General features: G+C 50.5%; 2 protein-coding genes across 2 annotated transcripts; both read left to right on the top strand.

Annotated features, from left to right (window-relative positions):
* Positions 1–367: 367 nt before the first annotated feature.
* On the top strand, positions 368–4,126 carry HOXA10 (homeobox A10). Its single transcript, XM_013171778.3, has 2 exons — positions 368–1,187; positions 2,617–4,126. Exons 1-2 carry the CDS (start codon positions 368–370, stop codon positions 2,889–2,891), a joined length of 1,095 nt encoding a protein of 364 aa, XP_013027232.2. The 3' UTR covers positions 2,892–4,126.
* Positions 4,127–8,946: 4,820 nt separating this feature from the next.
* HOXA9 (homeobox A9) lies at positions 8,947–12,379 on the top strand. Its single transcript, XM_048070242.2, has 2 exons — positions 8,947–9,888; positions 10,973–12,379. Exons 1-2 carry the CDS (start codon positions 9,324–9,326, stop codon positions 11,209–11,211), a joined length of 804 nt encoding a protein of 267 aa, XP_047926199.1. The 5' UTR covers positions 8,947–9,323; the 3' UTR covers positions 11,212–12,379.
* The last annotated feature ends 3,288 nt before the right edge of the window (positions 12,380–15,667 follow it).

Below are 15,667 nucleotides of genomic sequence, written 5' to 3'. Positions count from 1 at the left end.
TGCAGCCTCAGCCTAGGTACAATAAACATCGGGGCGGCCGGGGCTGTTTTATCGCTGTGCGGGCCATAGCAGGGGAGCACGGCTCGGGGTGGGTGCCCCCCAGCCCCACTCCTGCCCCTTCCCCGGCGCGCAGCTCCCGCACGGGCGCAGGCGCTCGCCCATGTGCGCCGCGCGTGCGGGTGGAAATCCATCTCCCGCATTAATATACATCCATATCCCAAATTCAGAGGTCGACCTGAGAGCAGCTCGGTGCATACGAAACCAGACGGGGAGGGGTTGCTGGGGAGGCCTGGGCTTCCATTGGCTGCAAGCGTCCGCCGTGGTGCGGGGGTATCTCTAATCATATTCAGCATGTTTTGCACAAGAAATGTCAGCCAGAAAGGGCTATCTGCTCCCTTCGCCAAATTATTCCACAACAATGTCATGCTCAGAGAGCCCGGCCGCAAACTCTTTTTTGGTAGACTCCTTGATCAGCTCGGGCAGAGGGGAAGCGGCGGGAGCAGGAGGCGGAGGCGGAGGCGGAGGCGGCTACTATCCCAACAGTGGGATCTACCTGCCACAAGCGTCCGATCTGTCCTACGGGCTGCAAAGCTGCGGACTTTTCCCCGTTTTGAGCAAACGCAATGAAGGTACTTCTCAAAGCATGGTCCCCACCTCGCACCCCTACGTGTCAGGGATGGAAGTGTGGCTAGACCCCCCCCGGTCCTGTCGCATGGAAGAGCCGGAGAGCCAGCAGGCCACCTCGTGCTCCTTCGCTCAAAACATTAAGGAGGAGAGCTCCTACTGCCTCTATGACTCAGAGAAATGCCCCAAAGGCTCGGCCGCCACTGACCTCGCTCCCTTCCCGAGGCTGAGCGCCGAGGTCAGCCCAGCCAGCAACGGCACCGGGGTACCCGTCCCGGGCTATTTCCGCCTCTCCCAGGCTTATGGCACCTCCAAGAGCTACGGCGCGGGGCCTCCCGGGGCTGCCCCCTTCCCTCCGCAGCCCCCCGGCCGCTTCCAGACGCCTCCATCTCTGCCTCCCGTCCCGGACGCGGGGAGGAAGGAGGACGAGGAGCGCTCCCCCAGCCCCTTGGCGTGCGGCTCCCAGCGGGAGGACGAGACCCAGGCTTCGTCTTCCACCGCCGAGGAGCTCTCCCCAGCCCCGTCGGAGAGCAGCAAAGCCTCTCCCGAGAAAGAGCCCGTAGGTAAGCAAATAACGATGACGGTGGCGGTGAGGCTTAAGGAATGGTAGCGGTGGTAATGAGAAAGGAAAAGCGGCCGAGGAGCGTGGCAAGGCGAAAGGATGATACCAGCAGCCCTGCGGGGCTGCCAAGAAGCGCTGCTCACACTGACCTTGTGAACTTTGTAATATTCGGGCATGGGGTTGCCGTAAAAATTAATGTCCGTCCTATAGTTTAAAAACCTTAGAGCCTCTGCTCTGGGCAACTTTAGCCTGCATGCGGCTTAAACGTATAGCAAGCGAGATCAGTCTTTCCCCTGCGATGCGAAGGTGCCTACCAGATAACAGAGATGTTTGTAAAGCATCCAAAATAAGCAATAGGCAGTGCCAATAAATAAACCTATTAACGCGGTAAGTTATATTTTACGATCCAGAATGCTTTTCGGAATAACAGCCGCGCTGAAATGTGCCATCTATGAACTGCTATCAAATTAGACTGATGAATGCACCGCGAATATCCTTCAGCGTCTACACTAGATAACAGGCTTGTTATTTATTCATTTGCTTATTTATTTCCCTTTCTGGTCCCCATGGCAAAAAAATAACTCCCTTTCCCTGGGCTGCAGGCTTTTCAGGCGCTTCCCTCTGGCTGCATTTCAGACGCCCTGTTATTCCTTCAGGCGCCCCGTTGGAAAATAATAGGATTAAAACAAAAAGCAAGCAAAAAAAAAACCCAAACTCCTAGAGAGTCGCCCTCACAACAACGAACCACTCCGAGCCACCGAGGGATCGGTTTTATCTCTTTCCCAGCCGCTTCCAGCAATAGGAATAAACACCCTGCAACGGGTGATTTTTTTTTCTCTTTTATTTTTATTGTATTTTTCTCCCAAACCTTTGGAGAAGAGAGGGCCATGGCGAAGCTTCCTGAGACGGCAGGGGTAGGACACAGGGAGGCTCCTGCTCTGCAGCTCACCTTGTTTTCAGCCTCCAGAGCACATTTACAAAGTTCAGAGCAGGGTTTTTTGTTTGTTTCTTTGTTTGTTTTTTGAGGGGAAACAGGTGTCTCGGGGGGGGGGGGGGGGTGTAAAAAAAGACCCCAGGCCATCCAGTAAGTCGCCTTCCAGCAGCAGTGGGGTCGGAGCTGTTAAAAGCCTATTTTGGGGGTTTGGAGACGAGCTGCCCAGCGGGCCGCACTCCCCGCCGAGCATCCCAGCAGAGGCAAGGCTGTTCCCGGCCAGCTCCAGGGCCTTTAGGAAACCGCTTTGAAGCTCTCGGAAGCGAGGTCCCCCCCCCGAGGCTCCGCACATCTCAGCTCTGCCCTGGGGCCGCAGCTGCAGGAGCGAGCCCCTGTGCGCACACCCGCACACACACACGCACACTTTTCCCCCCCTCCCTCCCCAGCTCATCGCCTCCTACCCGCTGGTAACGTCCCTCTTTTACTTTCTCAAAACTAGGCAATTCAAAAGGAGAAAATGCAGCAAACTGGCTAACCGCAAAAAGTGGTCGAAAGAAACGGTGCCCCTATACCAAGCATCAAACTCTCGAGCTGGAAAAGGAGTTTCTGTTCAATATGTACCTGACTCGTGAGCGTCGCCTAGAGATCAGCCGCACAGTCCACCTCACAGACAGACAAGTTAAAATCTGGTTTCAGAACCGCAGAATGAAACTGAAGAAAATGAACAGAGAGAATAGGATTCGGGAGCTCACAGCCAACTTTAATTTCTCTTGATGAACCTATAAACACATCTTTATGGTTTAAAGAGCCAGTATCATTTTCCTAGGCTGTAGTCATCTGCACCTGTATGGATTAACGATTTTAGACGTTCTCAATATGTCCTTAACCTCTTAATAGCTACTTTGGGGTGGCGGGGGGGGGGCGGAAGAAAGCCATGCTAATGCACAAAATGCCATGTGTGAACCTCCCTGGTTCCTGCAGGCTTCCCCGGGCCCGAATTCTTCTTTCAAGCTTTGAAACCCAGAAATATGATTTCAGGAGCTGCAAATATCTTTCCCCTTCATATCTCTCCGAAAAGTAAACGAGCTCGGTTAAAGGCGCATTCTTTTAAATTATAGGAGGTGTAACTTGGACTGTTCAGAATGAATAATTTAAGCCTTGCCATATTTCTATACATTGGGAGCTCAGCTTTTTCCCCCTCTGTTTTCCTTTCCTTTTCTCCCCCCTCCCCCCTTTTTCCTTCGAGAAGCAGGACTTACAATAATGAAATGCAGGCATCCTTCAAAAGGGCTTCATGGGAACTGGCGTTAAGAGTGATTTTTTCCCCCTTTACCTTGAAAGTCAACATTACAGCTTTAAAATTGGCCAGGAAAATGAAATCTCTTCTCTTTAAAGGTATAAAAGAGTTCGTGTTGCTCATGGACTAAATTATGACACTTACCTCTGAATTTCTCTCTCTCTTTCTGGTTGTAGATATTTACTTAATGTAGTTTTGCTTAAATATGTGGAATTAGTGATTTTTTTTTGTCTATAAATAACGTTACCGTTGGTAACACAAGACAAGCACACAACAATTGCCCCTTGAGAAAAAAATAGTCACTTTTTCCTCACTAATTTCACTGAAAAGTGTATATCCTGAACATCAGAAGGACTTTCTGAGCCAGAGTCTAAGATAGCAAGGGAGAATATGTTCGTCTTCCTTTATACTGTGAAGTTACATGCATCAAAGGGTCAAGCATATAGGTGAAAAAAATTAAAAAGATTTAAAAAAAAGAAAGAAGGGGAAAAACTATAATTACAGATATGTATAAATGTCTATTATTATTAAAATGCCGATACTGTTTTAAGCAAATGCATTCTATCGTTATTATAAATGTTAGTTCTAGCTATATCTAGTTCTTACCTTAAATCGGAATAAATTAATATTGTAATGCTGCTGTGCGTGAAAAAGGCGATGTTTATGTTCTCATAGAAGAATAAAAAAAGTGGAATGAATCCTTTTAATTTTACCTCTTTTTGTGACTGTTTATCCTCAGGTTCTACTTTATGTCTTCAAGAACTTTTACAACAGGAATAGTTGCTTAAACCCCCTGCAATTACTTTAGGAATCTATTTAAATATTACCTAGACGGTCGTAATTTGTCTGGGCCATATAGCGATGGTGCTCTAAGGTTTGTCGGCTTTTGTTCAGTTTTATGACTTGCTAGTATATCTGGATTGTTGCTGTCTTGAACGAGTGGTTTCAGTTGACTGAGGAGCTGCATAGACTGAGGAAGCAAATTACTATTTCTTGAGGGTCGGGAACGGATTTTTTTTTTTTTAATCAAGCACCTACGAGTGTGCGGAGATCTTTTAGCTCCAGAGGACGGTGACAAAACCTAGCTTTATCTCAGGGCTCAGAAGAAACCGTAAAGGTGAGCGCATGGGGGGGGGGGGGGGGGTGACGGACATGAGAGTCGCCTTCGTGCCACCGGGCCGCTTCCACCCCCCCTTAGACAAGGCTGTTCCCTACCTGGCTGCATGCGGGAGAGCTTACTTCACCCGGGCTGCTTTTTGCATCCTCCCTTCTTTTTGCTGCATGCTTAGCTAGCAGAGTCTTGCACAAAGGAAAGGCAAAACGAGGGCTGGGAGAAGAGCGACAGCTAATGCTTTCATCCCGGGTATGTGTATGCTGGGAGGAGGGGGGGGGTAGACTTTGAACCCGGGCTTAGTGGGAGCCGTTAGCTTTTTATGATGTAACATTGTCGTGCACGGCCTTTTCTTCCCGTTTGCATCTGCATGGAGAGGCGAGAGCTGCCTGGAGGGGAGGTTATGATGATATTTCTCTCTCGTTTTCATTAACCCACCCGAGTCTGGCCGGGGGGCGCGGAGGGGGTGCCGGCGGGGTGTGCGGGCGGGCGGGCGGGCGGGCGAGAGGGATGCTGTAGTCACGTCTCTGGTTTTATTTTCGTAGCGGGATCCTTGCGTTAAAGACCACGGCTATGGGGAAAGTAATAATTAGCGCCTGAGAACTGCTCTGTGGTTTAGGTAGTTTCATGTTGTTGGGGCTCCACCTTTCTCTCTACAGCACGAAACTGCCTTAATTACTTCAGTTGATATCATCACCAGGTATGCTTGGTGCGAGGGTCCTTTGTGCCCGAAGAAATCTTAAAGCTGAAGTTATCTGTAGGCGTCAAGTCCCAATGCCATTGTTCCCCATCTGCAACGGAGGCTCCTTTGATTCCTCAGATAAACACGGCAGCCGAGGGGGGAAGCTTGACAAGTTCTTCAAGGTTAGCTAGCTCCTAAGCGAGTCCCTGCCTGCTTGCGGGATTTTAATATGCCTCGTAGGCTGCATTCAAGGTCAGGTGCGTTTTTGCGTTCTGCTCGGCCCGGGTCGAGCTCGGGAGGGGGACGGGAGGGGGTGGGGGTGGGGGGCTGCTTTTCTTTTGCTGTCCGGATTTATCAAAACCCAGCCAGCAGAAAGCTCTCGGCCTCCCGGGGGAGGGAAGAGCCCGACTCTGCCTGCGCCGCTCCGCTCCGCACCACTCCGCGCACCAACGCCGGCAAGGCCCACGCGTGCCGGGGGCTGCCGGCCCCTCCGGCGGCTCTCCCCCACGCAGCCCGCCCCCCGGGCTGGCCGCTGGTTCCCTGGGGAACCCTGGCGGAAAGGCTCCGAAACCCCGCTCCGCCGTCGGGGCCGCTCCCCCGGGGCTCTCCGCGGGCTGGGCGCCCGGGGGCGGCGGCTGCCCCGCGGCCCACAAGGCCTCGGTTACGATCACGATTGCGGCGAGCCCGGGGCCGCTCTTCCGCGGCGGCGGAACAGGCAACAGCGACCTCTCCGGGCCCTCCGCCGCCGCCGCCGCCTTTTGTGTCCGCCTCCCGCCCGCTCCTCCGGGCCCGCTGCCCGCCGCCCGCCCGGGGGGCAGCCCCGCCACCGGGGTGCCCGGGAGAGCAGAAAGGCTGACGCAGGAAAGGGCAGGAAAAGTCACGCGTCTGGGGCTTGTTTTCTTTTTTCTTTCTTTCTTTTTTAACTAATGACTTCGATTATTTTTGCTGAAAAAAGAAAAAAAAAACTTTTTCGAAACTCCGAACTGGGCTGCAGGCACTCAGAGTAGTTAGAGAGTGGATTTTAGCCAGACCTACCCTAGCTGGATCATCGCAGGAGACGCCTCGGCTGGGTCAGCAGCAGATGTCTACGCTGCAGTCCAATATAAGTGTTTGTGTCTGCCTCTGTACACACTGTGCGTCTGTCTTGGCTCTGTGTACATATGCGGGTGTATTTACAGGGCACATGTGTGTGCGTGCGTGCCTCTCCAGCCTTTACACACAGGTTTGCCTCTGTCCATTTGCATCGCATCACTCTGATTTTTGGACCGCTTCCCCCAAACTCTGAATCATTTTTTCTGCCCGCCGTGCCAAAATACCTCTGCGCGCTGGTAGCACCGGCAGGAAAAGGCGATCCTGAACTTCCCGTTCAGCGGGGATGGCGAACGGCCGCGCAATCCTGCGCCGGGGCTCCGCGGTGCGCTGCTGCTGGAGCTGCGCGCACCGATGCCCCCCGCCTAAAAATCCCGGGGTCCTCCTTCCTCTCGGAGCCGGGGCTCACTGCTAACGGCGTGGGAGCTCCACTATTTTGATCACACCGGGATGGAGCTCAGGGAACGTTTTGGTTCAGCCGCGGGAGGTACGGCAGGGCTTCGTTCCTGGAAAGTGCGATTTGGTATTGCGATTTGATGGGAAGGGCGATTTCTGGGCTGCTTGGGGTGTGCTGCGCCCAAGCGTGTAAAGTGGCCAAAATGCCGAAATAATTCGCAATGCAAAGTGTACGAAGCCCGTGGTACCCCCCACGAGCTGTGGTGGCTCGTATGCAAAATGTACTTTGGGGAAAACTGGGTCTAAAAGGACGAAAAAGGAGGCGAATGCTCCAGTGTTATTATCTACAACGTGACCGCGTGAAAAATGTCTGTAATTATTTGCCGTCTTTTAACTCTTGCTCTCTGTACTCCCTCTCCCGCCGCTTGGCTGCTGGCAGTGAACAAATTCAGAATTTTACAGGGAAATAAAAATACAGGCGCGTTCTTTAAGACGTTATTGTTATTGTTATTCATTTGCTATTAGTTTTGGTGAGGAACCAAAAAAATGAAACCCGCTGCAAGTTGAGAACCCAAATTCGAATATAAACATCCAGGACTCCTGCAGCTAAGATTATTTTTTTCTGAATGGAGAAAGGAAGTTCTACAATCACATTTCACCACAGCTGACTCCTTACTAATAAATACAAATGACGTCGAGTTCCGTCTTTCCAGGAAAGAAATACAATTATTTTTTTCTATTACGGCGTGTCTATACAATGGCCACAAAAAAATAACAGAGGCGATCTTTATTTGCATTTTTTAAATGGTTAGAAAATAACGGGCTCCCTGTTTGCAGAGATCTTGTAACTGTTCTGTAATTTTCTAACTATAATACGGGATAATAGTTTCATTATGGGCCTTTGTAATCCTGAATGGGGAGAGAGCGTTGTTAAAATAGGATCTCCGTAAGATTTCTGATTAAACCGTTGGGAAGACATGAAAAGAAAAAGCGAGAAAGAGAGAGGGGAGAGAGGGAGAGAGAGAAGGGAAGAGGCAGCCCACATAGCGATGTAAAACTAATTAGAACCACACTTTTGCACACACAATATTTACACGTGATTTTAATTATTGCCTCAGCCTTCCCTGCGATTCGCGAGGCTCTAATAAATATATTTCGACCAAATCGAGCGGAGATTCTTCTCGTGCCCCCCACCCGGATCCTGCAGGCTTCTTGGCCAGCCCCGGGGAGAAGCGGGCTGCGTGGCCGCCGGAGAAAAGCCCGGACCCGCGGGCACGTTTGCGAGCAGCTCAGACCCTGCTTTAATTCCTAACACTGGACTTGGATCTGGCCGCGGCTTTACTTTCCCCTCGCTCGCCCTCCCCTCCTTCCGTGGGGGGACCGCAGCCTGGTGCCTAGGGGCTGGTGCCGCTCGCGTGTGCCCTGCGGCAAATAAATAACTATATTCGCACATAAATATTTTGGGGTCGGCAGAATGCGGTGCGAGCGAATGCAAGCGCCCCTTTTATAGCCGCCCCGGCAAGCAGGGTGCCTTTCGGCAGCGGGGAAGACAGGGCTTTTTCTCCCCTTTCCCCCCGCTGCTTCGCTGCATATTGAAGGATTAATCGTGGCGAGAAAGCCCGGCCAGCCCCGCGGCCCCTCTCCCCCGGGGGGGTCCAAGGGCAGGACGGGGAGGACGAGGAGGGTGTTTCGGTCTTGAGGATGAGGAGGGGGCTTCGGTGATGAGGATGAGGAGGGGGTTCGGTCACTGCCGCCCTCGGTGAGCCCGGCGAGGGGGCGAGCCCACAGCCGGCCGCCCCGGTCCTCCTCCGGCCTCGGCGAGGGGATGCGTTGAATTTGACTTTTCTCTGCTTAGCCCGGGACTGAACGGAACGGGATTATTTACAGTGATCTCCCAAACTAAACACAATGGTATAATTTAACCTTTCCGAGCACTCGTAAATTTTTACTGCTGTGAAACACAGCGATGCAAATGAGCGCGCTCATAGTTACTGACTTAATAACAACCCCGTGGCTCCCGAAACAATAACTCCTTATGAAATATAATAAATATATATTTAAATACAGTATACCGCAAGTGCTATTTTCCTTTTTTTTTATTGCTTCAATTATTGTATAATTTTATGTGAAGGTCTCCGATCGGGAGGGGTTTTGTTTTGTGATTTTTATTTTTTTTCTCGCATGAAACACGACCCACTGATGGGATGATTAACTGTGATATAAAATAGTCCGCTTAAACGAAAAAAAAAATAAAATAAAGGGGGGGGGGGAGGGAGGAGGGAAAGAAAAAGGGGGAGAGGCCGTGAGGCGGAATCTGATCTTTTAATCTCAGTTGGCCGCAATTAAAACAAACTCCGCCGTATAACTCGCGTATCCCTTTGCATAAAAACATATGGCCTCGCTATAAAAATGATGGCTGGAGAACACTGCCCCGTTAATAGCCCGCGGACTGATTTATACTTTATTGTTCTGCTCCCCCCCCCCCCACGTGACCGGGGCAGCCAATGGGCGCCGGGGCTGCCCCCAACTTATTACTGACTCTACTTCTCCGCCGGCACCGAGTTGGTGCGGGGAAGCCCCGCAGCCCCGAATTGCGGCGGGTCCGGCGCCCCCGCCGCGCCGAGCCGCGCCATGTCGGCCCCCGGGACCCTCAGCAACTACTACGTGGACTCCTTCCTGGTGCCGGAGGGGGACGAGCTGGCGGCGCCCCGCTACGCCCCCCCGCCGCTGGGGCCGCCGCCGCCTCCTCCTCCTCCTCCGAGGCCGGCGGCGCTGGGCGAGCACCCCGAGCTGGCCCCCTGCAGCTTCCAGCCCAAGGCGCCCGTCTTCGGCCCCCCCTGGAGCCCCGCGCACCCCGGCGGCGCCAGCGGCGTCCCCGCCGTCTACCACCCCTACGCGCACCACCAGGCGCCCGTGGCACCGCCCGACGGCAGGTACATGCGTTCGTGGCTTGAGCCTGTGCCGGGTTCCTTGTCCTTCCCCGGGTTACCTACCAGCAGGCATTACGGCATTAAACCTGAACCGCTGGCGGCCAGAAGGGGTGACTGTACCACGTTTGACACTCACACTTTGTCTCTGTCTGATTATGCTTGTGGTTCTCCTCCAGTTGATAGGGATAAGCAAAGCCACGAAGGCGCATTCTCTGAAAGCAATGGAGAAAGTGAGGCAAACGGAGAGAAACCCCAGATCGATCCAAGTAAGTGGCACCGCGAAGGGCAATGGACTTCATTCAGGGCGCCGCGCCGGCCGCGGGGAGGTGTCGAGGTGCCGGGGCTAATGACTTGCCGAGAACCGCCTGCTGCAGCTGGGAGCCGCCCGAGAAAGGCAGCGCTGCCTTTCGTGGGCTCTGCTGGCATCCAGGACGGCTCCAGCATCCCAGGCTGCAAGGAGGACAAAAACCCCACTCTGCAACTGCAACTTAAAGGAGAAAAAAATAAATAAAGCCCCCCCCATCCCCAGCCCAGCTCCCGAGCAAACTCCGCGGGACGGGCTCGCATCTTCCTGCTGCGCCGCGCTCACGGGCGTGAGCGAGGGACGGGGAGAGGGTGCCTGGGAAGCACTGGATGTGAATCTGATTTTTTTGTGACCTGGGGGGGATTATCGCGGGGCTGGGAGCAGAAACCTCGCCACTGACTCGGTGCCCTCCTCCCCCCTCCGTGGAAAATGCTGGGCCGGGTGCTCCCGGGGCTGCGGGACCGGTAGCAGGGCACCTCGGAATTGCTACTGCTAACAACGCTATGCAAATAAAGGTCTGAAGCAGCCCAGGCTTTAATTGTGCCGGCCGCAGACTGGCTCGCCAGCTCCTTGGGTCTTGCCAGTGATGACACGGGAGAAGGTCGAAAATTAAAAAGAGAAACAATTTCAACGACACGCTGCTCTGGCTGGGCATTCCCCGGGCTGGCCGTTTGAGGGGGGGGGAGTATGTGGGGAGGACAGGAAGGAGGGAGGGAGCTAGCAGGGAGAGGAGGCGAAAGAGGATTTTAAAATTGCATCCTCCGAACAATAAAAAAGGGCGAAAGGAGGCGGGGGCGGCGGGGCTGTGCCGCGTGTGGTTCCGTGTGACCTCTCTCTGCTTTGAGCCCATTGTGCCCCACCGTCCCGCATGTCTGGGGCAACGAGAGCCACGTCGTAAACCCCAAAATCGGGACACCTAGGCGGGACCCTGAAAAAGTCAGGGCACCCCTCGGTGGTCCTGCATGCTGTTCTCCCGACAGCCCCCTCCCGCCCCCCCCCCCCCCCCCCCGCCCAAGCCTGAACTTCTCCCGCTGTTTCCCTTGCAGATAACCCCGCTGCAAACTGGCTCCACGCAAGGTCCACCAGGAAAAAGCGATGCCCTTACACCAAGCATCAGACGCTGGAACTGGAAAAGGAGTTTCTGTTCAATATGTATCTCACTAGGGACCGTAGATACGAGGTGGCCAGACTCCTCAATTTAACTGAGAGACAAGTGAAAATCTGGTTTCAGAATAGGAGGATGAAAATGAAGAAAATCAACAAAGACCGAGCGAAGGACGAATGATGGTGATACGCGGGTTACACTGAAAATGCGTACAGTAAAACAAAAACAAAGTTAAAAACAACAACAACAAAAAAATCCTCCCCTCGAGCCCTGCCATGCAATGCGTCTGGGTCCAGGCCTCATTTTTTTTTCCATGGCATATTCTGGTTATGATTGTACCTTGATTGTCACTGTAGCATGGAGAGGCCAGTTTGCCAGGAGAGGTACAGTAAGACTTTTAATTTTCTAATAGGAAAGAAAAAGGGGGCATTAGCACGAAAAGGCTGTCTAGCTGGCTTGTATAAATCTACCTGTTTCTTTACTTATGAAAAAAAAAAAAAAGAACAGAAAAAACTACCTTTTCATAATGCACAACTATTTACGGACTGTATAGTTTAGTCTACGTAGTTAATTTTATTCGCTCTTTGCGCGGCAGAGAGATCTCTGCTTTAATACTTGAACACTGTGTTTTATTGTGGTAATTATGTTTGTGACTCAATTTATGTGCTTGGGTGCTGTACCGGATGTAATTGTGTAAGCTAGAATTCAATTTGAACTCAGGTTGTTTATTATAAAAATTGCATAGAGTATAGCTCTGTAGTGTATTAAGTCTTTTCTGTATAATTAGACAGTTAACCTTTGATTGTAAAATATATATATTATATATATCCCAATTTAAACACACAAAAAAAATTAGAAAAGAAGTTTGTCCGGGATGTCTGGGAATTACGGTTCTCAAAATATTTCGAAGCAAGTCGTTTTAGTATGCACAGTTGATATATATATAGTACTGTCTTTGTCAGTTGTATATATAATCTATATATTAAAAAGTAAATAAACAGACTAGCTTAAATATTGTTTTTGCACCAGTGAGCAGTTATCAGATTTCGGAGCTATACGTATATGTGAAAAGGGTAACTACCTATGGTTTACGTTTTAATTTTAATCGAATAATTTGATGGTTATTGTAATGAAGGTTAATTTTATTGATAATAAATTATACGCTATAAAAACCTACATTTGGTTATTGTAAATTTTTATCGCTTAGAAAAAAATAAATCTGGGAAGTGATGTCGATGCAGAACGTACACTGTCTATTTTGAAATGGTTACCTCATGGCCTACTGACCAAATCGTTGTGTTGAAATGATATTTAACTTTTTGCCAAATAAAATATATTGATTCTTTTATATTTTGTGATGTTTTAAGATTATTAAGAAGGGTTCTTCCATGTCCCACCGAAAATCATCAGCAGACGTGGCAGGGCTGCGGAGGCGAGGCGAGCGTTTTCGTTAAGCCTCAGCCAAGGCAAACTTACCGCCCTATAAACGCAGCTCGGGAAAATATGGGGCTTATTTTGGTCCTAAACGGGCCGATGTGGGTCCTAAACGCCTTCGCTTCACGGAGAGGAGACATAACTCCCCGCTCCCGGATATAATTTCGTAAGCTGGCTTTTAGCGATGTAAAAAGGAAGCCCTGGCAGATAGGAGCGGGGGCATAGGCTGAAGTTAACGCGTTTTTAATAAATTCCTCTGGCAGGGCGGGGGGGGCTCCGACCAAACCAAAATGTCCAACTTCCTTGAGTGCGGACAGTAGTGTAAATCCGATTAGGCAGCGACATTTAAACCGAGATGGTTAATTAGTCTCCGAGAAAATGCCCAGAACTAAGTGTTCTTCAGTAAGCTTTGTGAAAGGCTCGCCTTGCCCGTGCGCTCATTTTAAATTCCCTTCTAGAGATAATTGCCCATGCAAAATATGCTATTTAAAACACCACCCATTTTTTTCCTTCCCTTGCCTTCACGTTTGAGATTTTTTTTCCTTTTAAATGTCCCGTGGCAAATAAAAACAACCCGTTGCTTTTTACTAGCGCTTCAGATTATATATGTATGTATATAGATATAGGTACAGATAATTTTTTCTGACAATTATGGTGGAATTTATGGTGTCAATATTACTCGGTGATTTAGCCGAGGGAGAGAGATGGGCTGGCAGCCGGCTAGAGCGGAGAAGGCAAAATAGGATTATTATTTTTTAATATATTTTTAATTTTTTTTTAACCAGAAGGAAGGTTTCTTCGGAGTGGAAGATTTCCACACACACCCCCATTGCACCCACCCCTCCCCCGCTGCCCCAAGCCAAACCAAGCTCAGCAACAAAAGAAAATAGTGAAGTCTGTGAGCTTGCTGAATTTTTCCCTTGTTTTGGGCAGACATCTTACTGCTCGGGGTGAATGTCCTCCATAATCTGATCCCCAGCGCGCTCCTGCGCCACGCCGCCCCGTGTTTGCAAATATGTCGAATAACAATAAAAGCCGCCTTGGTTTACGGACGTCCACTTACCTATGTATCTACTTAAAGCAAAATAAGACGGAGCACACTTATGGTCTTGGCAGAAGTTGTTGTTAGGAAAATTCAGAGCCATACAGTGCAATAAAAGAAAATGACTGCTGTAACCGTTTATGGGGTGTAAAACGCTGCAGGGCTCAAGACAAAACTTAGGGAACCGGCAAGAAGTTTACAGATGTGCAGAACTGCGGGGGAAAAAAAAATGCTTTCGGCTTCACCTTAAAAAAAAAAAATAAAAGAAATCCGGGCTAAGATTTGATGAGTTCTAATTAGTGAAAGGGAGCTCGTTCTGGTGTGCACACACACAAAAAGCCCCTAATTGATCCCTGAGCCAGTATTTGGGGATGCTGGGACGCCCTCTGTTGTTGCAGACAGAGGCAACTTCAAAGAATCAGCATTAAGAGTGTGTAATAAATGACGGGTCTGCAAACTGTCTGGAATTCGGCTCTTAATGAGTTTACAACTGTCCAGCCACAATTAAGATTTTCCACAAAAGCCTTTTCATTTGTTTTGTCTGGCTGTTTTAGATAAAGCGGGCGAGCGGAAATAACAACCTTTTATTGGCCTTCCCCTGCTTAAATCCAGCCCGGGCGGCGGACATTTATCTTGCCGGGAGCTGGCGGGGCCGGGGCGCGGGACCGGGCGGCGGCGGCGGGGCTGCGGGGCTGCGGCGGCGGCGGGGCGGCGGCAGGTGGCGCTCCGAGCCCGCGGAACGGGCCCGCCGCCCGCCATCAAGCGCTCGGCCACCTCCCCGACAGCTCCTAAAATGTCGACTTTGAGGGAGCATAACTCGGGCTGAACACGCTCATTTCTTCCCCACTAAGACCGATAATTGCCTTTCTTTTTCCATCCTTCCCCCCCCCCTTTTTTTTTTCTCCCTTATCCCCCGCTTATTATGGCACGAGTGGGATGGCATCACTGTGCAGCAACAGCAAAGGTAAAAACTTGCTCTGCACCACGGCCGTATCCTGCGTTTATTATTCTCAAAGCCCCCCATGCGTTTCCTACTAATTCACAGAGCCGGATGGAGCCCTGTCACACAAGTGCCAGCTCATCTTCCCCTGTCCTCAAACCTTCGCCCTTCCCTGGCGAAGCTCTGAGCCTGCCAACAGGGTGTCCTGAAGGGCTGGTGAGAAAGGAAATATTGGAAAACTGCGGGGAATTGAAGGGTTCGGGCAGGACGGAAAGAAAATCACGGCTCGACGGTGCTTCTCGGGTCTGCCTCGATCAGCCCAGGAGGAGAGGGGACGAGGAGGGAGCCTCGACCGCAGAGAGGGTCGCAAGGCAAAGGGTTTTCGAGAGAAACCCGCCCGCCGTGCCTGGAGACGCAGCCGTGCGGGGAGGCGGCAGTGCTGCAAAGCTTTAATTTGAAAATTATTTACCGGCGAGTGAAATTTTTCAACAGCTGTCTTTGATCCAAATAAAAAAGCCCTGCTTGCGTCCTCAGCAATTTCAGCTCTGTGGGACCCGCTGTAATTATATTATACAGATGCTAGCAGTCATGCTCTGCAAACTTGACGGGTCTCTCAAAGTCATTCCTAACTTCTGCTGCCCTGCTATTTTGATTTCCCCCGGTCGTTTTCGTAGTTTTTCTCCCGTTTGCTTTTGTTGGCTTTAGCGTCTCGACAATGAGATTTAGTGGGGAATTCTGGTGCATTTTCAGACGCCGGTTGCCAAAAGAGAGGGGGAAAAAGTAATTGGAAAGAAAATAGAGGCAGGAGGGAAGGAAGCATAAAATGTGGTCTGAAGTATGAACGTTGTATTTTTCAAGTTAAAGTCAGACAAGTAAATAAATCGCTGCATAGTACCCTGTAAGAGAACTACTTTCTCTGCGTTTTATTTACATTTCCTTAAATCAAAGCCAATATCTTACCATCGAAATTCAGCATCGGAAAGGAATGCGAGCACTGTGCTATTTTTTCCCCACCCTATTTCAAAGATTTAATTCTTTCTAGGGATGAAGAGTAACTGCCACTCCCTGCTTTCTAATAAGAGCATTCCTATCAAATGTTTGCCTACAATGGCATTGTTAAACTTACTATGATTAATTATTTTTTTTCCTTGGGCAGTAAAATTATATTAAAATTAAAAAGTGTTTATGCATCGTCATACTAAGTAATAACTTGGCACAGC

The sequence above is a fragment of the Anser cygnoides genome, chromosome 2, assembly GCF_040182565.1.
Source record: "Anser cygnoides isolate HZ-2024a breed goose chromosome 2, Taihu_goose_T2T_genome, whole genome shotgun sequence".
Taxonomy (NCBI): domain Eukaryota; kingdom Metazoa; phylum Chordata; class Aves; order Anseriformes; family Anatidae; genus Anser; species Anser cygnoides.
The sequence above is the reverse complement of the archived record's forward strand: the minus strand, read 5'-3'. Positions and strand labels throughout refer to the sequence as shown.

Excerpts from the sequence above, each read along its gene's own strand:
- HOXA10 (XM_013171778.3), top strand. The coding sequence starts at position 368 with ATGTCAGCCAGAAAGGGCTATCTGCTCCCTTCGCCAAATTATTCCACA. Across the intron at positions 1,188-2,616 it reads TCCCGAGAAAGAGCCCGTAG|GCAATTCAAAAGGAGAAAAT; the intron begins GTAAGCAAATAA and ends TCTCAAAACTAG.
- HOXA9 (XM_048070242.2), top strand. The coding sequence starts at position 9,324 with ATGTCGGCCCCCGGGACCCTCAGCAACTACTACGTGGACTCCTTCCTG. Across the intron at positions 9,889-10,972 it reads GAAACCCCAGATCGATCCAA|ATAACCCCGCTGCAAACTGG; the intron begins GTAAGTGGCACC and ends TTTCCCTTGCAG.